The 25518-nt window shown below is 41.9% G+C and overlaps 1 protein-coding gene across 2 annotated transcripts; it reads right to left on the bottom strand.

Annotated features, from left to right (window-relative positions):
* Positions 1–84: 84 nt before the first annotated feature.
* On the bottom strand, positions 85–24964 carry lifra (LIF receptor subunit alpha a). Of its 2 annotated transcripts, none has more exons than XM_015972947.3 (18): positions 24807–24964; positions 14718–14934; positions 14458–14594; positions 13853–14006; positions 12705–12977; positions 12451–12580; positions 10492–10619; positions 9986–10128; positions 8217–8367; positions 8043–8107; positions 7658–7886; positions 7351–7536; positions 7103–7204; positions 6860–7006; positions 5813–5947; positions 5583–5676; positions 3800–3866; positions 85–3711 (listed from the first exon to the last, which is right to left on the bottom strand). In XM_015972947.3, exons 2-18 carry the CDS (start codon positions 14830–14832, stop codon positions 3043–3045), a joined length of 2925 nt encoding a protein of 974 aa, XP_015828433.3. In that variant the 5' UTR covers positions 14833–14934; positions 24807–24964; the 3' UTR covers positions 85–3042. The 2 variants fall into 2 exon arrangements, with proteins under 2 accessions (XP_015828433.3, XP_015828434.3); XM_015972948.3 differs by having other exon boundaries at positions 13853–14003.
* Between the last annotated feature and the right edge of the window lie 554 nt (positions 24965–25518).

Raw genomic sequence — 25518 nt, 5'->3', positions numbered from 1 at the left:
CTTCCAGGTTACTGATTAAACTGAAAATACGTTAAAAGAGAAGAGATGTTGATCAAAAATGTAATTTTAAAGAAAAACCACAAATTTTCAAGACAAAACTAATTTATTGCCTTTAAACAGGTAACAGCAATTTTTGGTATTAATGCTAATATTTTTGTGTTCAATCAGAGACAACAGGTAGTCCGTTCAGTTCATTAATAAAATAATCTTAAAATTATTCTACATTTTACAACACTTCAAGAAAAAAAACCCTTAGGTCATGTTATCATGCAATGGGTTAGTCAGTGTTAGTGTTTTAAAGATACATACTGTAGTGTAATCTGTACCATTGCTTTGTAGCAACAGCTTAGGCATCACATTCACATAAATACGTTGGGAGGAAAGACATGTAGACGTTACACAGCGTTTTCTTTGTTAAACCTATTTCCTAATAGTTAAAAACAGAAAATTGCAAGAAAAATTACTTGGGTAATGAGTACCTGGCCCTACTTACACCATCTTTGGCAAAAGATAAGTCTGTGATATGACGGCAATAACAAGTGGGAAACAGTTTTAATTAATTGTAGCCACATGATGGTTTTTTAGTAACACTTCCTGTGTTTCAGCACATCATGAATGTACATTTTGATACCAATAATTACATTTGATGCAAAATCATTTGTTGGACAAAGAAATCAAGAAAGTAAACAAACAATTAATTGCAAAATACAAAGATTTAGGGAAAAGTGAAAAGGTGCACATTTGTTTAACCATTTCTACATACATTCTGTAACCCAGTCTTTAAAGTAATGCTTGTTTCCAATTGCACACATTAGAGGAAAAGACAATCTGCAGTCATTTAATACCCTTTACCCTTTACACACTCTTTACAACTGGATGAAATAAACTACTAATCTCATTCAAAACATTTTTTCTCTTTTCTTTAATAAGTGTTAGTTTCTTCCTGATTAATAAAACATTTACATGAAAAGAGATGTCTAAGTACATTAATTGCCCATATAATGTGAAGAGATATATTAGTTTATTGTCATATTTTACGTCACAGTATTTTTAAAGCTTGTCGGCTGGAGGCACTAAAACACCACAGTCAGCTGTGGCAGACCTCAGGCTCAACTTTAGACATACAACAAAACAAATCCAGAAAATTAGACACCATTTTTATTATAATTATCCTTAAAACGTAAAGTTTACCAGAGATGATGAAGGACGTCTGTCAGACTGGCACGCTTTCCCCTTGGTCCCATTTCCCTAAACAACTAAAAACGTAGACAGCAGACTGAGAACAATTCAGAAACATCAGAAATAAGCCACAGTTTCTTTTTAGCTCCCCAGTGGAAGTTCAGTCCCATACAGTGCATTTCTGCTTTTGCTGTTTTAACAAATAGTTAGGGCTAAGGCAGTAAAAAGATATGGTGAAACATCATTGGAAGCATTATATTATAAAATCAATCAGAAATCATAATTAATAAAAAAAAAATAGTTTCCCACCATCAACAAGTTGATAATGCTCTGGAAGGTATACAGAACAACAGAAAACACTGGCCTGAATGAGAAAATAAACACTATGGGTTGAGGAAGACAAAATAAAAATACTCTAACCGTTGAATGACAGTTTATGACGTTCTAGCTTATATCGAGTGCATATCTGTTGGGTTTAATCCCCACAGAATTCCAGACCATAACAGAAAGCACCATTCCCGTACTTGTGTCACATAATAAGTGCATTTTAAAATGAACAAGTTTTAGACAGTAATTAAAAAACAGCCATTCTGAGCAGAAACTACACCAGTACTGCTGTTTTATTTTCCTTTATAATGACCTGACGTGTTGTCTTTTTCATCAGCTGACAGCAGGCGTGAGGCTCCCAGTGATGGAAGCCATGAATGCTGTAATGGGCACTGGCGCTTTTTTTTAAGGCGACTCTGGAAATGTCAGATTTTGAAAAGTGGAAATGATCACATGACAACAACCTCCAACGGCCAGCTAAACATGTGCAGCGTCTATAGAGCAAGATGGTAAACAACATAAAATGTAGTGTTTTATGTCACAATGAGTTTATGTTTTAGTACCTACCCATCCATCCATCCATCCATCCATCCATCCATCCATCCATCCATCCATCTTCAGCTGCTTATCCGGGGTTGGGTCAAGGGGACGCTTGTTTCAGGAACTAGCAGAGGAGAGCTTAACACGGCAGGATTTGGAGTCTTATTTTCTAATATTTGGACATCTCTCCTCTGATTGACCAACAGCAACACGACTCTACCACTGACTCATTTGTTTTGTAACAACGTTTTATCTCCACAAATAACACAAGCCTGAAGGGGTTCTGCAGTGTTGTGGAGCAGCTAATGCTAATGGTTAGCTTCTGCTAGTTGGGACATTCTCAGCTGCTAAACCAACAACAGCCTTACCCCTCACAAATCACAAAGGGTGAGTCAATGAATGTTAAAACGACAGTGTGACATAGATCTGAGGCTTTTCAAATCCTAGATTTTCACAGAAGCTAATGCAGGAGATGGGTGTAGGAGACTATTTTTATGTTCAGCCTGCATGAAAAACTCAAGAGTGACCAATTATAATTAGAAATAATAATTTAAAAGTTGTTTTTCTGTGTTCCACACCTTTAAACATATATGAAATGTGAGCTAAAACGCTGACGCAATGGGGCAAATACACATTTACCATTAGGAAACGCCCATTACAGCATGTTACAGGACCAGCTTTTAAAGGAAGTTCAACAATCACCGTGTTTCCTGACAAGTCAGAATAGATTTTTTATATTATATATCTTTATATCCATCTCTGGGTGAAAACAGGAATTTATAACGTGATTGTTTTTTTTTTAGTAACCAACCTCCCAAAAGGTATTCCTAGCCTGCAGTCAAAGTGCTGATTGTAACGACGTAGTGCTACATTGTGGGAAAAATAAGGATTCTTTTCCTCCTTTCTTGCCAACACACGACGCTGATAACAGAAAAGAATGGGATCCCTTTTCCTAACCCTCACTGCCTGCCTGCTATTAGCAGAAATGGGACAAAATCACGGTCTTGAGGATGACAGCAGATTGCTGAACCACGTTGTTGCTGACGCTCGCTTCTCACCTTCGTGTTCCTCCTCTTCAGGGAGGAGGAACTGTGTGGAAGCAATGGAGACGGGTGATCCTAGACTGTTGTTGTTTCCACCAGCCTGAGTAGGAGAGTCCAAATGCCAGGAGTTTTGGGGTTTGTATCCCCCAGAGCAAGCAGCCTGGGAGTCCAGCAAAGGCTCAGAAGAAGCTGGGCCACTGGTGTCACCTAAAGCTGTGGGGTGCATCTGGGGCCAGTACACCCCTCCTCCACCCCCACAGCTGTTAGAGTGATGCTGATGGCCCTCCGCTGAGCTCTGTGGATCCAGTTGAAAGACCAGAGAAGAACATGATGTTTGGATCCCCGTGTATGTCACATCCGTGTTGGCTGAATCCACGGAAGACGCGGAAGAAAAAGAGGAGTCTGGGAAACGCGGCCGTATGGGGCGCTCGTCTACTGCATCGTTGTAGTAGCGTAACGACTGTGGCTCGTCTGTGTCAACTGGCTCGTCTCCTACGGCTTGATCTTCGTCATCCTCATCCTCTTCAGGAATGATAACGAGAGCATCCTTGCTAGGATCCCGCTCGGGCCTTTCTACAATGTGGACCATACTGTGGAGAGATGGCTTCACATCCAAAGGTCCCTGAAACAAAGAGGAAGGAATCGGTATCGAGTCAGCGCCTTCACCAGAGACGAGCGTCAGATTTGATCAGTTTAGACTGGTGACGTACCGGCGTCCTGGACCAATCACTGGGCAGTTTGGGCTCGGGTATGTCTGGGTAGAAGGCATTTTTTACCCTGGAATAAAAAACAAATTGCATGTTCCTAATTCATGCAAATTGCATGTTCCTAATTCAACAAAAAACATTGCATGTTCCTAATTCATGCAAATTGCATGTTCCTAATTCAACAAAAAACATTGCATGTTCCTAATTCATGCAAATTGCATGTTCCTAATTCAACAAAAAACATTGCATGTTCCTAATTCATGCAAATTGCATGTTCCTAATTCAACAAAAAATATTGCATGTTCCTAATTCATGCAAATTGCATGTTCCTAATTCATGCAAATTGCATGTTCCTAATTCAACAAAAAACATTGCATGTTCCTAATTCATGCAAATTGCATGTTCCTAATTCATGCAAATTGCATGTTCCTAATTCAACAAAAAACATTGCATGTTCCTAATTCAACAAAAAACATTGCATGTTCCTAATTCATGCAAATTGCATGTTCCTAATTCATGCAAATTGCATGTTCCTAATTCATGCAAATTGCATGTTCCTTATTCAACAAAAAACATTGCATGTTCCTAATTCATGCAAATTGCATGTTCCTAATTCAACAAAAAACATTGCATGTTCCTAATTCATGCAAATTGCATGTTCCTAATTCATGCAAATTGCATGTTCCTAATTCAACAAAAACATTGCATGTTCCTAATTCATGCAAATTGCATGTTCCTAATTCAACAAAAAACATTGCATGTTCCTAATTCAACAAAAAACATTGCATGTTCCTAATTCAACAAAAAACATTGCATGTTCCTAATTCATGCAAATTGCATGTTCCTAATTCATGCAAATTGCATGTTCCTAATTCATGCAAATTGCATGTTCCTAATTCAACAAAAAACATTGCATGTTCCTAATTCATGCAAATTGCATGTTCCTAATTCAACAAAAAACATTGCATGTTCCTAATTCATGCAAATTGCATGTTCCTAATTCAACAAAAAACATTGCATGTTCCTAATTCAACAAAAAACATTGCATGTTCCTAATTCAACAAAAAACATTGCATGTTCCTAATTCATGCAAATTGCATGTTCCTAATTCATGCAAATTGCATGTTCCTAATTCATGCAAATTGCATGTTCCTAATTCAACAAAAAACATTGCATGTTCCTAATTCATGCAAATTGCATGTTCCTAATTCAACAAAAAACATTGCATGTTCCTAATTCAACAAAAAACATTGCATGTTCCTAATTCATGCAAATTGCATGTTCCTAATTCAACAAAAAACATTGCATGTTCCTAATTCAACAAAAAACATTGCATGTTCCTAATTCATGCAAATTGCATGTTCCTAATTCAACAAAAAACATTGCATGTTCCTAATTCAACAAAAAACATTGCATGTTCCTAATTCATGCAAATTGCATGTTCCTAATTCATGCAAATTGCATGTTCCTAATTCAACAAAAAACATTGCATGTTCCTAATTCCATGCTTTCGTTCTTTTTAAACACAGAAACAGTTTTGTTTACCTGTTTTGTAGCTACAGTTTCGCGAAACTGTAGCTACAAAACAGGTAAACAAAACTGTTTCTGTGTTTAAAAAGAACGAAAGCATGGAGTTAGAACCATGACACAGCAAGAACACACCTAAGATTGCATGTTCCTGTTTTTTCAATAAAATACATCATTTTGATCAGAAACTGATTTTTTTTAGACCCTAACAAAAACTGCCAGCTGTTTATTTTTGGTACAATATTAGCATCAATCTTACCATTTTCTCTTCTTGAAGCAAACAACAGTAGCAATGACCAGTAATAATGTCACCATCCCCAAAGAAGCCAAAATTTCCAGAATCAGATCGTCAGCTGTTAAGAAAATACGAAACGCCTTTTTTTAAAACAATCATAACTGAATAAAGTAGTTTTTCACATTCTCTAGCTGTAAATACTGACGGAACAGATTATTAAAGGTTACACAGGGCTGAACTAAAGATTCACGTACTGTCCTCCATCTTAATAGAAACGGTGGTGCCGGAATCCTCGCCTGCCGACGTGTAGGCCTTGACTGTAAATTTATAGGACCCGACAGGGAGACCCTTTACTGTGTAGCTCCTCATTCCAAGGTTGGAAAGATTGGCTGTTCAAAAGAAAATGTGGAAAAACAACAAGGAGAATAAAGCAGATGATGGGATGAGGGAATAAATTGGTAGTTCTTATTTTTAGCCGTTTAATTTAGCACCTCACTGGGCTGCGGCTAACAACAACTAGTAGGAAACACAAAATTGCAAGAAGATACGCAAATATTTTAGCTGGAAGACCATCGCTTTTATGGATGTCTAAAAAAAATCCTACAAAATTTCTGAAAGGGGGAAAACTCCGGACTGCTACTTTAGGAGTAAATTTGGTTCAACATCTTCCAAATGTAAGGCTCTCAAGGAAGGTGGTGACCCAAGTAAACGTTCACTATTTGCAGGGTATCTGCAGGCTTGAGGGAGCCAAATTTAAGACTTTTTAAGACCTTTTTTAAGGCCAATTTGACCAAATTTAAGCTTTTTTTTTTAAATTATTTAATTTAAGCTATAATTTCCAGCTATTGCCTGGAATCGGTCCTAACCATGTCGCGAACGTGGGATTAGCCATCCATTTACCATTAAACTTGCACTTCCCCATGGCGCAAGCTCCCACTAGCTTAACCAGCTAATGTGCTCATCTAAAAACAGCCCCCTTTCACAACCAACTGAATGTGTACGGTTCCGCCTACGCCAACATCGTACACAAAGAATGCTGAACACTAACTAGAAATTCACGAAAATGTCATAGAAATAAAGTAATCTAGTTTATTGGGTCTTTGGTAATTTAAGACCTTTGGAAACTGTATTTAAGGATTATTTGTCATTTTTAAGGATTTTTAAGGCCTTAAATTTGGAAAAGTAAATTTAAGACTTTTTAAGGACCCGCGGATACGCTGTATTTGGCAACAAGTCACAACCCAGTGAGATACGAGCTTTACTGGAACAGATCTACGGGTAAAAACCAATCAAAAACACACAGAGAAGTGTGAGCTGGAAGCCATTATTCATGTAAACGTTGTAGCCCCGGAGATAGCCTCTTCTGTCAGCCAGAGGAATCTCATTCCAGGTAAGGATGACGTCGGACTTCTGCTGACTGACTGACAGATGGCAGGAACTGGACGGGACTGGGAAGGTCAGGGAAAAAAAATGGAGGAAACAAGAACAAAGACAGATTGGTGATTTAGCACACGGGAGCAGAACAAAGACGTTTCAACCCTTACCGAGCTCCTGCGTGTATCCCTGCCAACGCTGAATTAGTTCTGGGGCGTCTGACGGACAGCTGTAGAGGGAGAAGTTGTATCTCACACCTGGCTGGAAGTTCTCTGATGGGAAAAAGAAAAGACAGTTTTACGCGTTAGACAATAACATTCCAACTGCACACTTGTGAATGAAAGCGCACCGCTGCAAAGGTGAACAGCTTGTTCAAATCGGCTTAAAAAAAATCCACAAGCCTGCATGCCAAGCATACCTGACTCGATGGACACATTGGTGCTTCCAGCAGCCAATGGGATCCAGTCCACAGCGCAGTCACGCATGCACAGGGCATCGTACCATTCAACCAAATAACTGCAGGTGGCGCTGGCATTGTGCTCCCAGTTTAGACGGAAACCACCGTCGCCATAAACGACTCTGGAAAAAACGAGCGGCTCCACGTCTGGGAAGACATTTTCAAAAACAAACAAACTTTCCTTAAATGTGAAAAAAAAAAACAATTCTATTGCAAGTTTAAACACTCAAGAGTTGAAAGCTTTTATAATGCCTCAGGTCTCACGTACCGATCAAACGTAGAGGAACCTTTGAAGGTTCAGAGGACCTGTCCACGTTGTTTGCAACGACCTTTGCTTCGACCTTGTTACCATCGCTGAATGAAACCATTTGCGAGAGGTTGAACGGCACAGAGTAAGTGTCTGCTGGCACCACCTGAGTGTGCAGCTTTTCTTCAAGGTTCCAAAAAGTCACGGTATAACTTTTCATCCGACCTCGGCTCTGCTGTCGCGTTAGAGGCTGAAGGAAACGAAAAAGAAAACTAAATGAAGAGGAATCAAAGCAGTTTTAATATCCGAGGTTTACGACGGATGGTTATAAAAAAAAAAGTTCAATCAATTCCAGGAAAATAACTTCTATTATGTCTTTAAATAAAACAGATTCAGAGAAATTCACCTTCCAAACCACCATCCCGGTGTTGTCCCTGTTCATCCACATCCACACATCAGGGGGATTGGGAACTAAAACCATACAGCATCACCAGTTCATGATCCAACATTCAGTTAACCTTTTGAAATCATTGAATTATCTGGAAAAATTACTTAGATAATTACAAATAAACGCCTTTACCATAGGCTCTGGTTGTGAACGAAAGGACTTGGCTCCAGTTCCCCCACTTCCAGAAGTTCCTCTGGGATCCACAGCGAATGCGGACTCTGTAATGTTCATCAGGCTGCAGGTCTGACAGAACCACGGATCGGAGACCCCCACCGGAGAAGAGCTGGACACAAACACCAGTTATGATTAGCATTTTGATGAAAACCAGTATTTATATTAACCTTCTGGGGTTCTTACACCTCTGGGGTGTAGTTTGCCGTTTTTGACTAATTTCCAAAAAAGAAATAAACAGCACAACCTGGACCGTATGAATTTATACTTGTTTTTTTATATTTGGACATAAAGGAGTTGCACATTGGACCTTAAGTCGCTCAAAGATATAATCCGAGTTGGAAAAAGTTTGTTTTTTTACTGTGAAACCCACAAACATGTATGATGAATATTTTTAATAATTTAGAATGGCAATCTAGACCGTAAATGCATAAAAATATGAATAAATATAGTTATGAACACATTTTTTTAAGTTATTAGCAGGAAAATGTCTTTGTACAATTATTTACACCGGTCGAAAAGATGCAAAAATTATATAATTGTGCTAAAAGAAGTTACAAAGATTCATTATCAATATTTGAACAAATATTTACTATTTACATAAGATTTGAATTTTTTTTGTTTTGTTTTCTAAGATAACTAAAAGTTTATTTGTGCCACTCCAAGAAGCAGCTTCTGTCCACTAAGCAGAGGAACATCAGGCCTGGCTTCTCCACGTAAGAGAAAACAATAGAAAAGATCATTTGGACTAAAGGAGGAATATCTGGACTGTTTTCTCCACGGCCAGAACCTGCCTGCTCCTGGTGAACCTTTTAGTCCCTCTCCTGTCTACAAGCATCACAGAGGGGGCGGGGCTTTGCCTCATTCCTGGAGACGGAGAAATCACACTGGTGCGGCGCGGCGCGGCCCGTTCATATCTTTCCATCTTTGAGCTGCTTCTGTGCCTGCCAGGACCTCATCTTCCTTCTAACGTGGCTGAATGAAGCGTGGCGATGTCAGGCTCTCCAACAGCCACACCAGAGACGGGTCAGACGTGTGTGTGAAAGAAACGGCTCCCTCGTGGAGAAGACGGACGAAGTGACAGACTGTACCCACATCCGCATCCTACCAGAGACGGAGTTACAAACGAAAACACGAACATACACACGTGTGTGCCATCAGTTTGACGGCGCAGCACACTGCACACACACACACCTCCGATCACTGTGAAAGCAGGGAGGGGGGGGGGGGTGACGCGCACTAAACGCCTGGGACAATTTTAACATTAACGTGATGGGACCACCTGTAAATACAGGTGAGGACAAATCTGTAAAAGAGGAGGAAAGATAAACTAAAGAGGCTTCAGAAAGGTGAAGAACTGTGTGAAAGCTGGACAGGTAATGAGAGAGCAGGGCTACGGCAAGCCGTTTTAACATTAACATTCTTTTGCACATGAGTGTTATTACAGTAAATCCCTTTCAGCTGTTGCAGGAAGTGAGCAAGTCGGCCTCTGCGTCTCACACTCATAAATATCGGCTGTAGCAGCGCCACAAAAAGAAAATAAATACATTTAAAAAACGACCAAATGTAATGCTCCGTCTGCTCAAACTAGGGAAAGCGCTGGATGTGTAAAATCGATCCCGGGTCAGTCAGAAGCGCTGCTAAAAATGCTGCTTTGAAGATCACGTGATCGCGTCGTTTGAAATCACCAGACCTTTCAGCTCCACGTGGAGCACATATCAACTACTTACCTCTGTTTTGTTTCCATGGGAGGTTATCTCAACCTGGCAGACAAGAGCCAGGGAGGAATAACTGCTGTATGTCCACTCCCAGTATAAAGTCGCATTCCAGGCATGAGCAATGGATGTCAGATTCACTGGTGCGACTGGAGACACTGAAGAGAAAAAGATAAAATAGCCATAAAGTATTTGTTGAAAAACACGTGGGTTCACATGAAGGTTTGCTGGATCACAGCACTGAGTGATGATGGAAACCATGGACGTAATTTTGGGGGGGGACAGGGGGGACATGTCCCCCCCACTTTTTCCAAAGTCAAGTTTTGACCCCTGCACTTTTTACCATCCAAAAACAATATTAAGCTATATTAAATTGACACTGGTTGAGCTCTAGGACCAAGCAGAAAACAACCGTTTGTGTTGAAGCCTGTTTCCCATTAGAACATACTGTAAAGAGCCCCCCCGTGTCCCCCCACTTCTAAAGTGAAAATTACGTCCATGATGGAAACAGAGCGGCCTACCTCTGTGACTAATATCGGCCGAGTCAGTGAGGCTGTGCCGTCCAAGAGGATTAACAGCCACCAGAGTCCAGTTACCATCCCACTGACGCAGCGTGCACTTCTGCTCTGGGCTTTTCTCAGCACAGCTTCTGCACAAAAATAACAGCGACAATCAGAAAGAACACAATACAATATTAAAAACACAATCACTCATGTAATCTAATGTACAGAGAAGGGCGAAAGACAAGTTCTGGCAAGTTCTCTGATGATTCCTGTAAAAGCTCTGGAAGACAGCCAGTAAACCATGAGACTAAAAGCTTTCTCAACCCGCTCTTCAGCTGCTTTCTGTGCAGAAAACTCCCTTTTCAGAGACAACAAGCTAGATGAAGAGATAATGAATAATTCACGGCTTTTATCTAAAGCACTAAGTGACAGAACAGCTACCTCCGTGATGGTCCGTTAGAAGGTTCCACTGAGACCCACAGTTCTCCTAAATGATTTGTTTCCTCTTGTAGCTTTCCGGATGTGAGACCAGATGGGAGAGTCTTTCTAAAAGTCTGAAATTCTACATTTTAATCATTAGCTCTTTGTTGAAGACACACCATGCCAACTAATCAGCGTAATACTGCCGCCATGGTGCGTCTTATGAGCGCGCGGTGGCGGCGTGGCGTTGCAGGAACTTAGCTGGATTCATGCCGCCACGCTTGGTAGTAATACTACCGCAACGCCAGACTCGTGAGTGGATTTTTTGCCATGGGGCAACAGAGGGAGGTGTCATGATCATGTGGAGAGTTAATGCCAAGCTCCGGAGGGCAACTGTATTTAAAATGAAAGTAAACGCGGGCAGTAAGGTCCGCTTTTGTAACTAGAATCAGCTGAGATGTTAAACTGGAGCGATGCAGAGCCCCAGGAGCTTCTCTCTGCTAAGCCCCCTTCAGACAGGCCATGAAAAACGGAAATGTTCCGGACTCTGTCCGTAAGACCTTTCTGTCTGAATACAAACATCCGGATAACGTGTTCCGGAATTTATCCGGACGAAGCCCCTAGTAACAGGTCCGGACTTGTTACGGACAGGGTGGCTGATTCAGACTGGTGAGGTAAAGTTCCGGACAAGGGAGGAGGGGGAGGGGGAGGAGGAGGGGACCGGGGGACACTGTGCGCACCTAGATAGCTCGCTGCTGTAGCATGCGGCGAACCACGGCAGCTCGCCTCCTACGGTACTGCCTAGACGCGCGACGGAGCGCTTCACACCGCTTCAGTGATTCCTTTAACCGTTGAGCTTCATCATCCAGGTCTCTTATGCGTCTTCGTGTGCGCAGAATTATGCTTAAGCGCCTCGTGATTTTTATCTTGAGAGGCGCTATAGAAATGATATTTTCTTCTTCTTCTTCTTCTTAACATAAGTCCGATTCCCCCCCCACCCCCCACCCCCCCACCCCCGCCGCCGTCAGACATCTGGAGCTTTCCCTGCTGTGTGAACGCAGCCGAAAGGACAAGCTCCGGTACAAAAGTGGTGTGTCTGAAAACACAGTTCCAGTTAAAAACCGGATTGAATTGTCCGCAAATGTTCCAGAATGTCTGTCTGAAAAGGGCTCTAGAGATGGAGCTCAGATCACCAGAGATTGCACAGGGACTTTGGAGGACCAACACCTTTAGGAGCAGCGTGTTAAAACGTGCGCGACTTCAATGGCAAACAGCAAGATCTGTCCAAGATAAACCAAAGTCTGCAGCGGCACAGGGACCGCCCCCAAGGCCCCTTTACGCCATCATAGCCCAATCTTTTGTAAAAAGCACACGACTGCACCGCATTAAGTCTGACCACTTATAAACGACCCACGGCTCCCTGATGCAGGCTCAGCTTGGCAGCAAATTTGCGACATTGTTTTCTAAAAGAGGCGTTAAATGAATATGTCGACCGTCTGTGAGACAGACACCTATTCCTGACTGAATCAGAACTTTTTAAAGAGTGGGACTCTGTACCTGCCCATAATGGAGAAAACCGTTTCTCTCTTTCTGCCAACCAGGTGAGTGTCTCGTTCTTTACTCCATTGGCACACGGCTGAGACGAGGTCATGAGTCTCACAGGAAAAATTACTGGGCAGCGGTGGATCTGGAGGAAAGCAGAACAAAACGGTAAAACGATGCATGTTGAAGAAAACAAAAGCCATTAGATTATATTTGATTTTAACCTCTTCAGTTGAAAGAGTTATTATGTATGAATGTATTTTTCTTACATCCAACAAACACGACGGCTCCGGACAGCTTGTTGTCCGTCGAGAGGCAAATAACGTTGGATCCCGTTGTACCCGACGCCGTCTGACTAACTGCAGTAGCGGCGTAACTTCGCCGACTCAGACGTGTTGCTTTTATTTCTGTTCCACTATAATTGATGCTTTTGAAGACTTTGCCCTCCTCTACGATGCAACAAAAGGTTGTGTTGGCCCCCACAGGCACGATTCTGTCCTGGGGGTACATCTGGAAACGACTATTAGTAGGAAAGTCCCTTCCTGGAAAAACAACAATAAAGAAGAAAATAATTATGAAATATACGGGGGAATGTATTTTTCGTCGTCGTCGTCTTCCTCCGCTTATCCGGGTCCGGGTCGCGGGGGCAGCATCCCAACCAGGGAGCTCCAGACCGTCCTCTCCCCGGCCACCTCCACCAGCTCCTCCGGCAGGACCCCAAGGCGTTCCCGGACCAGATTGGAGATGTAACCTCTCCAACGTGTCCTGGGTCGACCCGGGGGCCTCCTGCCGGCAGGACATGCCCGAAACACCTCCCCAGGGAGGCGTCCAGGAGGCATCCTGACCAGATGCCCAAACCACCTCAACTGACTCCTTTCGATCCGGAGGAGCAGCAGTTCTACTCCGAGTCCCTCCCGAATGTCCAAGCTCCTCACCCTATCTCTAAGGCTGAGCCCGGCCACCCTACGGAGGAAACTCATTTCGGCCGCTTGTATCCGCAATCTCGTTCTTTCGGTCATCACCCAAAGCTCATGACCATAGGTGAGGATTGGGACGTAGATCGACCGGTAAATCGAGAGCCTGGCTTTCTGCTTCAGCTCCCTCTTCACCACGACAGATCGGCTCAGCGTCCGCATCACTGCAGACGCCAAACCGATCCGCCTGTCGATCTCCCGATCCCTCCTACCCTCACTCGTGGACAAGACCCCGAGATACTTAAACTCCTCCACTTGAGGTAGGACCTCTCCCCCGACCCGGAGTTGGCAAGCCACCCTTTTCCGGTCGAGAACTGGTCTCAGATTTGGAGGTGCTGATCCTCATCCCAGCCGCTTCACACGGATGCATTTTTAAATAAAGGAAATAACCTGTGTTTAATAAAAACACATCCACATCTGAATGGATTCATCGTCAAACTGACCTTGTATTTGATTTTGGCTCCATTCGCTCGTTTTCTGTCCATCTCTTGAGCGGACCCCTACTGACAGCGACGTGCACTCCAGAGGTACGTCAGAAGTCCAGATAAACCGGTACTCGCCGCTCGCTCGATTCACCGTGGCAGACACTCTGGCCTTCTAAATAAATAATAGTCAGAAATCTACCAAATTCTAAAACATGGCTGTCAACCGACATTTCCCTTTTTTTTAACAGTTTTGTTTATTTGGTCAGTTAATTATTTTATTAACTTTGGTTAAATGCTCGGTTTTTAACACCGTGCAGTGCACAGAAAGTTGGTTAAATTCAGAGTTATTCAGGTTAGGGTTAGTGCATCTACCGTTATCAGTGGCATTTTAGCTTGTAGATGAGGCGAAAAACATCTAGCCATCGACTGACCGTGGCATCTACATATCGGCATGAGCGTTTAGAAAAACCATATCAGCTGATCCCTTCTTTGGATCGACCCAAACGTATTAACACTTAGTTTTATCACGGATACACAAACAATCCTTTGTCATAACATTTTTGTACTACGTAGCAACACACCACGTTACACACAGAGGCAAGGTTGTGTTGAATTCAACTTACATAGTAGACAGTTTCATTGAATTCAGTTCTTAATATGATGAGGTCAAAGGTCGTGGCTGTTCCTCCAAACCATGATATGAGTAGTTGCTGCCTGGCCAAGTCAGCTGACAGGCTCACATGCTGAGGTTTTTCAGGATCTGTAAAAGTAAATAAACAACAAGAATCTTTCTCCACTGATTCTTTTTATGCTCGTTCATTTTGGGTGTTTTCATGCTGAACCGTTGGCTGAAAACAATTAGTCACTGAAGTTTCTCTCTTACCAGCCTGGGCTGGTGTGTTTAGAGCAGAGAATCCAAGAACAACGCAGACGAGCCACAAAAGGGCAGGGTTGGCCTTTGAGATGGGGCCGGTGCTTAAGCGAGGCATAGCGAGCATCTAACCGATTGGGTCTCTTCTGCTTTTAGCCGGGAGCGTTTCTCACCACAACAACGACGCGGCGTCAGACATCCTAAGAGGCTGTTTACCAACAGAAGAGCCCTGAGGGAGAGAACCACAGAGGAGAGGAAACAGAGTAAATAGAAAATCAGCCAAAGTCTAAACAAAAAAAAACAAAAAAAAAGACCTTCAGAGAGTCGGGATCCTTTTAAAACCTTCAAACGGTCCAGTTCCTCACTTACATACAGAACTTTGGTTCTGGAAATCCACTGTGCCGAGATTAAATATTTTCAGTATTTGTGTTTGACAAACAGCACTCACACACGCACACACACACAGGTTTAACAGGTTTGACTAACTGTTACGTTACAATACAGGACTGTAATTTGTTCACTGATTTCAAATCTCTGCAACGGTAACCGCGTGCACACGCCAACGCCTCGGACAAACCTGCCAGGAAGGTTTCACGTCGACAATTCAAACAAAACAAACAAAAGACACTCTAGCAGGTGCTGTCGGGCTCTGTGCTGCAACATGCCAGAGAAGCAGTAGCTCAGGAGGAAGAGCGGGCGGTTCAGTAATCGGAAGGTTGCAGGTGAGATTACGGCTCCCGGCAGAGAATTCTGCAGTTGTGTCCTTGGGCGAGAAACGCAACCCTCCCTGCCTGTTGGCGGTGGTTGGAGGGACTGGCAGCGAGTGTGCTCAGAAGCCTCGCCTCCATCAGTGAGCTCCAGGGCAGCTGTGGCTACAATGTAGCTCATCACCACCAGCGTGTGAATGGATGTAGTGTAAAGCGCTATGGAGTCCTCCGACTCCATACAAGTGTGGCTCATTTATCATAAATGCTGCTAAAAATGTGGAATCACTCAAAAATAAAAGAACCAAGTCAACTTAAGATTAAATTAAAACTGCTGACATTTATGGGTTTTATTGTCGGAACGTCTGGCAAACGTTTTTGACCAGGTGAACAAAAGAAACGCGGGAACTTTGTCCCCTACTTTGCCTTTCTAAATATAGAAATACCTGCAGGAGTTGAAGTGAGAACTCAGAACAGAGCAGCAGAGGAAACATGGATCTAATTAGCTCTCTTTAAACAATGGAAGACAAGCAGACTCCTTTCAGGAGGTAATGCAACACAGGGCCGGGGCGAAGACAAGTCTCATGTTTACATTAAAGCCTACTGGGCTTCCTGTCTTTGTTCTTACAGACGTTTCACTTTAATGGCGTAACTGATGACAACGTCCAGTACTGAACTGTACGGGTACGGGTGTTTCCGGCAGAAATTCGACTTTACTCGCTCGCCGACGCAACCATCAGCGTCGTGGGTTAGCCTTTCAGGTATTTATCCTGCATCTCCTCTAAACTCCAGAAAAGCTGCTGCCTGGATTTACTTTTTCCACCTCATCAGTTACTTTTTAGCAGGTCAAAGGGATCTCCTGACCGCAAAGCGGAGTGCGCGTTTCGATGCTGCGTCGGTGAGGTGAAATCGCCGCAGCACACGATGAGCGGAGCGCGTCAGGAACGATAAAAAGACAGAATACCAGAGGATATAAACAGATATGAACGATCGTGTGTTAACAATAATGTTGTGTTGCGCCACCTTGAGAATGTACCGTGCACCGGACTCGGCGGGCGCACCAACGCGCTCAACAGAATCCCGCTACGCTGAGAGTCTATAAATATTGTAATATAGGCAGAAACTGGATCTTTATTTGAAAGATATCTAGCCCCCATAATTCGATCCCTGCTCCTGGATGAAAAACCGGACATTTTGATCAATGTAGGAACACCCCCCCCCCCCCCCCCCCGGACGCCCCGGACAGAGAGCGAAAAGTGGACATGTCCGGGGGAAAGAGGACGTATGGTCTGCCTACAATAGATATGTACTAACTAGTCAGAAAAGCAATTTTTGGTCTTCTTTTTCTGCAGTGGTTTTAGTGCGTTTCGGTGCACCACTGCTGATACAGCGCCCCCGTAGTGGCGCAACGCTGCAACTGCAGTTAACATAACATCCATATAGCTGGGGGCAGAGTGAAATCAGGCTGGGGCAGCACAAAAATAGCTGGAGGCGGCCGCCACGCAAACCTGAACGCAGGAAAAACCCTGAACATGAGAAAAAATGTAAAAAGGAGGAAAGTATGGAAATATTTCAGCTGTATTTATAGTGTTACACAGATTATACATTATGTGGCCATGGTATGGTCAATAATATTGAGTCTAGCTGTGTTTGGTCGTTATTACTGCATTCAGTGGAAGGATGGTGCTTTCTAAATAGGAGTGAGGCATGTTTATTTATTTATGGAAAGGCAAAATTATGGCCAAGATAATCATCAGGATAATGGTCAAATTCAATAAGATGCATCATAAAACATAACATCCAGAGAAAATAACAAAAATCATCTTTCTACTCTAAAAATCATCAGTGACCTTTTTGAAAAACAGTTAGGAACATTTTCCAAAGAAATGTTAATCCACTGACATAACTCGGTTATCTTTAATGGAAAATCCCCAGCCTACCCAGGCTTCCTAAAGAATGTCTCAACTCCTCCACTGATGACGGCTATCCTTCGACCCGGTTGGAAGCGGACCCAGAAAATAAAATTAATGTTTAACAATTAATGTGAACAAGGCCATTTCTCACAACTTTTGCACAGACTGTTTTATTACAAATCAGGAAAATCATAAAGATGCAATCCCAAATGAGACAAACTTGCATCATCATTTCAAAACAAACTTCAGTCACCTTCATTAGGTAATAAAAAAATAGGCTGGTAGGAAATGCAATTAAGCAAAAGGTGAGACTACCATTCTGCTGAGTTCATAAGCAGTTTGTCTGGTTTTCTTTCAGACAAGCTGAGGCAGGCTGGCGTGATCCGACCAAGCTGCTGCAGTAGGAGGAGAAACCAAATGCAAGAGTACAGAGAAAACGGAGTGAGGACGTGTTACTAGTGCGCATGAAGCTAACCCAGTCATCTTAATCTGATTTCTTTGACTCATCAAGCTGAACAATCTAAACACAGTTTTCTTATCCACGTTTTTGCTGCTGACTCTTTGCACAGCTGCTCAAACGTTCAAAGCTCTCTGGGATGTCGCTGCTCAAACACAAAATCTGCTGCAGCTGAAATCCTGAGGAAAGGCTCTGCAGAAACATGGGAGTTACTTTGGGGTTACTTTTTGGCATACTTGTACTGCCTGAACCAAAATAACTTTATGTGGGGCCTGGAAAAAACAGCAGTTGTGCTTTAGTGGTTTTGCATCCTTGAGAGGCTTTTAAAAATAAAAACATTCACACCAGCTTGGAACTACAGCGCATTTTTCTAATTCTTCAGGTCTATGGGGGGAAATGACGTGATTTTATAGGAAGCAGGAGAGAGAAAACAGCTGTAGATGCTGGGAAACCTCATCATGAAACTGATCGCTACAAATACACACAACACACAAATCAATACCTCTCCAGTCGGCTCTGGCTGATACGAATGTAACCACAAGCTGCAAACACAGCAGACATAATGTTGTTACTTAGAAAGCAAACATAAAAACAAGTCTCCTGGTCCTATTTTAAGAACGGACTGCCTTTAAATAATAAATAAATAGCATCAATCTATATATGGGTCCATTTATTTATTCAAGGGACTGCACAAATCAGAGAAACACAAACTTACTGGAATAAGTAACTGTGGATAATAACTTTGGCTATGGATGCACGTTTTCCAAAAACTGGAACACACACACACACACACACACACACACACATACAATCCTTTGCCCCCACTCAATAAAGGGACTATAAGGAAGTTTGACAGCCAAAACATGTATAGAAATAATAAATGTCTTCTTCATACGTTCTCCTGCAATGCCCTGGTCCTGTAGAATGAGCCCTGGCGTTTTTACTGTGATTGTCTGTTTTTCTGTAAAATCACAGAAAAAGAGAGATGCTCGGGTCGAGCAGGCTGCTTCATGCACGTTCACGCTCAGGCATCGCCCGTAGCATTTGCTATCCGTAGCTTTAGCAGCAGAGAGAGAGGCAGTGCCACTTTGTCGCTGTTCCTAACGCCTAGTGACAAAGCTAGCTACATTTCTGAGGACCCTTAGCTACTTTCTGTAGAACTTTCTTCTAGAAATTTCCTGCAAATTAGTAACAAAATAGCCATTTTCGCTCAAAACCGTTCTTTGAACGTTGTTTCAGCTGTCATCAAGGATATAAAAGTTACAGACACAAAAGACGTAACTGGAGCTTTAGCTCACCTAGTAATGGGCTCGACACACGGGAGGCGACATCGCCCCTCCTACATTCATTTTCAATGAGACATGCGCAACAAAGCGATAATCGCGGATCTCCCTCCTCCTAAGCGAAACGTGAAAAACGTGCGTGTGAAATTTTGTGCTCGTGCACGTGTCGTGTACTGGCGACCCAGCGACGCGATCCCAGAAAGTTGAAATATTTTCAACTTTTCATCGCTGTCGCTCGGACGAGGACCAATTAACGGAGGTTTCATTCACTGACCAATGAGCGGACATGATGCTCCGTACACCTCCGAGCGAACATAGAGAAGTTGATTATTATTATGTTTTATAGTAAAATCAGAAGTAAGATTTCACATACCTCTAGCACCTTGCTGTCTACCGCTTTTTTAACTCTGAACCGCTTAAATAACCTTAATTCCCTCCAACCTGACACAGCCAAACAAAACAATGGAAGTTTTGATTTTGCCATGGAACGGAACGCGTAGACGGCTTTGCCGCTGGTCGCTGCCGCGGGTCGCCTCCCGTGTGTCAGGTAATAAAAGCGACAGCGATGAACTTCGCTGATTGCAGTTGTTTGTCGCCTCCCGTGTGTCGAGCCCCTAAGACGTCGGACTGTCGTGCAGAAGACCCGGGTTCGATTCCGGATGTGAACATAGTTCATTTAGAGTTTCTTTTTTACATTAATGATATATATTTTTTACAGTAAGATGCCCAAATTTTTATTTGAGACTCGCCGAACGGCATTGAATTCACAGATAAAAAAAGATGTGGGTTCAACTTTCATTTTGGAACAATTTTTCAAGCAAGGGAAGGGAATGATCTGAGCATGCAGGAGGACTGACCCATCATAAACCTTTGTCGGCTGTGCTGAAGAGAAAGGTACAGAACTAAATTATTTAATTAATTAGCTGCGTGTTCTCCTGTCCTCCGGGCCACACACACACACACACACACACACACACACACACACACACACACACGGGACTGTCTGAGCTGTTATTTTCGTTAAGGAGTGTGCACGTACAGCATGCGCGCCTCGTGCACGAGCCTACTATTGAAGCTGCCGTCACGCTTTTGGCCTGAGGGGGCAATCACGAGCATAAAAATTCAAAACTGTGTAAAGTCCCTTTAAATAATACAAGTACTTTTTCATTTACTCTTTTAGCTTAATTTTGACTAGGGGCCGATGTTTACAATTTTTCATACATTGGCCAATATTTGGGTGAACGGTTGGATCTAAAATGATGACTTTAGTCGTCAATGGCAGTGAATGAGTTAAGCCAATCAGAAAAAGTCTCCTATATAAGGAACCCAGCAAATTGCATCAACTCACTGGTGTCAGTGACTTTACAGCAATCCTCATACTAAGCAAGCATCCAATCCAAACCTGTGACAGTGTCTTTTTTCAGCCAAGAACAGAGGCGAGCTTTGTGTTGGTTTTCAGCCTACGAGTGGCAGCGCTACCGTTACCCTGTCATCCGATTACCACTGGCAGCAACCAAATAAGAGCACAGTGGCTTGAGTTCAGTGTACAATATGTGCGGGGATATTTCGGAACACGAGCTGCGGTCGCTGCTAATTATGTTCGACCTTCGCGTGACATGAGAGGAAGCCCAGAAGATGGTGGGAGAACAAGTGAAAAATGGAGAGAGTTGGCAAACAAGAGTGTCCATGTGAAATGTGTGACCTCAGTGGAAAAAGGACATTCAGTTGTGTGTGTGTGTGTGTGTGTGTGTGTGTGTGTGTGTGTGTGTGTGTGTGTGTGTGTGTGTGTGTGTGTGTGTGTGTGTGTGTGTGTGTGTGTGTGTGTGTGTGTGTGTGTGTGTGTGTGTGTGTGTGTGTGTGTGTGTGTGTGTGTGTGTGTGTGTGTGTGTGTGTGTGTGTGTGTGTGTGTGACTGGACCCAAACAGGACTTCCTTACTTCTTTCAAACTTAATTCCATTAAATCATCTATTAATGCAATTTTTTTTGGAGCATCAGGAAATGGGGAAAACTTTCAAAAGTAAACAATCTCCTGGTAGGGGGTGGGGTATTTTAAATTAAAGTGTCCTCAGGCGAAATATACAAACGTTATCTGGCTTATTTTTCTTCTACAAACTCATGAAATGACTACTAACAAAGAAAACACACACATACTGCCCTGTGTGTACAAGTGGGTGAACAATATTTACCCACAGCAGGGTTAGTGACTAATGCTGAGTTTCTTGTGTTGATTCACACTAAATACACCGGTCCTCTGAAAAAAAAACCATGGTTTTTTTTGGCAGATTCATGGCATAAAGCACTTCTAACAGATTAAATACATTTATTAATTTATGTTTCATACAGTTATAAGAGAAAAGGTGATTTTCTGATCCACTTAGTGTCTGTTTCAATGTTTTAACACAAATTAATTATCATATAGTAGATAAAAACATTGTGTTAGTGCAGCTAAAAGCTACCAGCGAAGACAGATTACTCTGCTTATTGTAACTGATAATAAGGATGCTATAGAAAACACATATAAAATAAAACTTTTAAAGGTGTGATTCACTTGTTTAAACAATACATTTGCAGTGGTCTCTAGTAGGAATAAATGCCTTGTAATGGCGTTTTCACATCTGGTCGAGTCCAGCCCGGTTTTGGTAGCGTCGGCTATCCATATGTAAACACATTAGGGTTGTCACGGTAACCGGTGTAGCCGTAAACCCCGGTAAAAAAGTTAACAATAATAATAACCGTCTTGTTTTTTAAAAACTATATTATCTCGGTGGATTACCGTGGCTGCGGTGTAGGCGCAGTGACCCTTACCAGCCACTGTATCATCTGCTGAAGTTGCCGGCGGCACATGCGCATTTTGTTGTTTACGACCAAAACTTTATTGAAGCTAAAGCTGAAATAATGGCCAAAGGAGGAGACGGCAGTGCTCAAGACATTTATTATCCCTCAAAGAAGACAAAGTGGGAAGTACGGGCATCTTTTGGATGTTTGAAGAATGCCGAGGGACAGCTGATAGAAGACGGCTATCCTGTTTGCAGCACGTGCAGAAAAAGTGTCTGTGAAAGGCAGCAACGCTTCAAATCTCATGACACATCTGCATGACCATCACCCACAACTCTACAGTCAACGCAAGGCAAGCTAACGTTAGCGTTTTAGCTAAAATGCGTGATCTGAGGATTTGGGTTGAGGGAGAATGCAACGAGTCGCTATATAAAGCAGCCGCAGCGCCGCTACCTGCATATAAACCGTGTCGCGGACACCGCCATGTTGAAATGACGCTATGTATTACGGGGCTCCCAGGGGCAGATAAGAGTTGGTCTCTCTCCGAGAATAATTATGAATTTAACAACGATTACTGCCTGATGACGTTTTCCCACATCTGCAAAGCTCACTGGAAGGACACAAACCGAGGACAATATTTTCCTGATATAGGGTTTATTACTCAAGTAAGGGTAAAAAAGTATCTGATTAGAAGGCTACTTGAGTACTGAGTATCATCTGATCTAATATTTTTAAAATGATGACATCAAACAGACATAAAATAAGAAGTTATGGGCAAATATTGGTATTTTAAAGACTAAAGGGGAAAAATGTAAACAAATAAACAACATCATTACAAAATAACACATTTTAGGCAAAAGTTAGACACAAACTGAGGACAATATTTTCCTGATATACAGGGTTTATTTTGAAAATGTAAAAAGTTTTAAGAAATACCGCGATAATACAGAAAACCGTGATAATTGTGGTCACAATAACCGTGAGGTTACATTTTCACACCGTGACAACCCTAAAACACATTATACCCTACCAACGCAGGTCCGTTCCAACCCAGATGTGGAGGCACCATAAACTCGTCTCTGGGTAATAAAAGCTCAGATGCACCTGTTCCAGGTAGCGCAAGTCAACTGGAGGAGAAAGTATCTTCAGATGACAGGATTTTGAGTGTAATTTCCTGGTATTTGGACACTTCACCTCTGATTGGCTAACTCGACTCTACCACTGACTCTGCTTTGTGACGTTGATGTTTTATCCCCACAAATAACACTAGCCTGAGGTCTTCTGGTGTGTTGTGAAGTTGCTAATGACTAGCTTTGACTAGTCAAGATGTTCTCTGCTGTTTCCTGGACACTAAACCAACAACAGCCTTCCCCATCACGAGCGAAGATGGGCGAGTCCATGAATGTTAAATGACAGCGTGACGTAGATCTGAGAGGATTTTTAAATCCTAGATTCTCATCATCTATTTTCTATCAGAAGCTAATGCATTAGATAGGTGTAGGAGACTGTTTTTACTTTCAATCTCCATGAAAACTCAGTGACCGATTGTAGCTAGAATAATCATTAAAAAGTGTTCTTTTAGTGAACCACACCTTTAAACATTCACTAAACTGTGTATTTCTTTGAGAATATAACAAAAACAACGAAGCAAATTCTGAAAACCGCTGAGATTACATGATCAACTGTTGGTCGCTGGAGCCTGAACTCAATACAGTGAAATCCCTGGACTTACGATTTTTTTACATTTCTAAACTAGTTTTGCTCCAGAGCCTTTCAGAATATCATGAAGAGCTTCCCATGTTTCCATCTGATACAAAAGATTTACAAAACAGCAATGCTTTACCTGTGAAGTTGACAGATTATATATATAAAAAAATATATATATATTCAATTCAAAAATACTTTATTAATCCCAGAGGGAAACTGATTGCTGTAGTAGCTCAGAATAATAATAATAATCAAGTCATCAAAGAGTTGTTGTATATTACAATGGCTGTTGGCAGGAAAGATCTCCAGTATTGGTCAGTGTCAGTGTTTGTATATACACACACACACACACACACACACACACACACACACACACACACACATATATATATACATACATACTTTCCTTTTGAATTAAAGCCATTTCCAACTTTTATCCATTCTTAATTTTTCCTCCACTATTTTTTTCTCCTAATTAGAACACAGACCTGTAGTAAGACGACTAATCATTGAAAAATCATCATAATTTTTTTTATTAAAAAGCAAAAAAAATAATAATTTAGAAACAATTGGTCACTAAATAAACACCTAATCCAGCCCCACCCAGCTTTCTGTGGAAGCATGTTGTACTTTAACTGAAAAAAAAACATGTCTGGAGTCTGATTTGGCAAAAATGAATTATAAATTATCAAACATTATTGTAACTGTTTACATTGCCCTCAGTAGCAGTGAGACGAGGAAGGAGAAACGCTGATGAAAAGGACACAGATCTTGATGGGGTCGAGTAATGAGACTAATCTGCCCTGAACGCTTCATTAACAGACAATTAAAATGTTCTCACACCAGCTTTCCCACATAAATTTAAAAGGTTTAAACAACATTAGCTGACTTGTTCCTAACATATTAATAATTCGTATTTATCCTGTAAGTCTAATAATAAAGATAAATATTTGTTCTTAAACAACAAACATCATCCTTTGCATCATTCGCATTAGCGCATAACAGCAAGCTAATCCATAATAAACACTTAATAGGGAATACTTTAATAGACAACACAATTTACAACATTTTAATATAATAAAGCGCTTCATTGAAGATACATAAAATAAATTGTCACTTTAAATTGACTTCGCACGGACCACCAGACACATGAAGACGGGCCACTCATGTTTGGAAAAACAACACAGCTAGTCCGAATAGCGGCCATTCACAAATTCGCTAGCTAAAATGTTAAATAAAGCTTCACAGACAGCATCACATACCTCTTATAAATGAATAAATCGATGTCCGTTTGCTTTCCGATTACATATCCAGAGAATTCAGGTTCTTTAAACTACGGAAAGCAGCAAGAAACCCTCGGGGCTGAAGCCGTGTCGTTCCACTATTCCCAACGTCTCCAGAGGAGAATGGGATTCCTGGAAAAAGGCGCCCCAACACTTTGATTGACGTCGTCATTGGCCAATGGGATTCGACCATTCGGAGAGTTGACGTGTTGAGTCATGCGACAAGGTCGGGGGCGAGAGTGTTTATAACGCCAGCTCCAAGCATCATCTGAGTGAACTAGCGTATGTTTTTATTTAAACACTGACCGCAGGATTATTTGAGTGAAATGAAGTGTTTGTTGATTGCTATAACTAATAAATTAGATCATCTTAAGCTTGCAGAAATTAAATTATGATTAGAGTAACTTGTTGCAACATAATTAATGATTCTTGTCCTGAAAATGCTCTCTCTCTCCAATTATGTAAAACTGATTAAATACAAACATAAAATCTCACAGTGGGTCTATAATTTAATCTGCTCAAGACTATGAAACACCACGATAACAGTTTGACAGACAAAAAAATACATATTAAAGAAATAGTAAATATCAACAACACATACAGCGAACATAACATATTTAACATTTTAAGGCATAGCCTCAATTATTTGACGAAAGAAATATCAAATGCATCAATAATAATATAGATACAC

Source organism: Nothobranchius furzeri, chromosome 17, assembly GCF_043380555.1.
Source record: "Nothobranchius furzeri strain GRZ-AD chromosome 17, NfurGRZ-RIMD1, whole genome shotgun sequence".
Lineage (NCBI taxonomy): Eukaryota > Metazoa > Chordata > Actinopteri > Cyprinodontiformes > Nothobranchiidae > Nothobranchius > Nothobranchius furzeri.
This window is presented reverse-complemented; position numbering and strand designations above follow the sequence as displayed.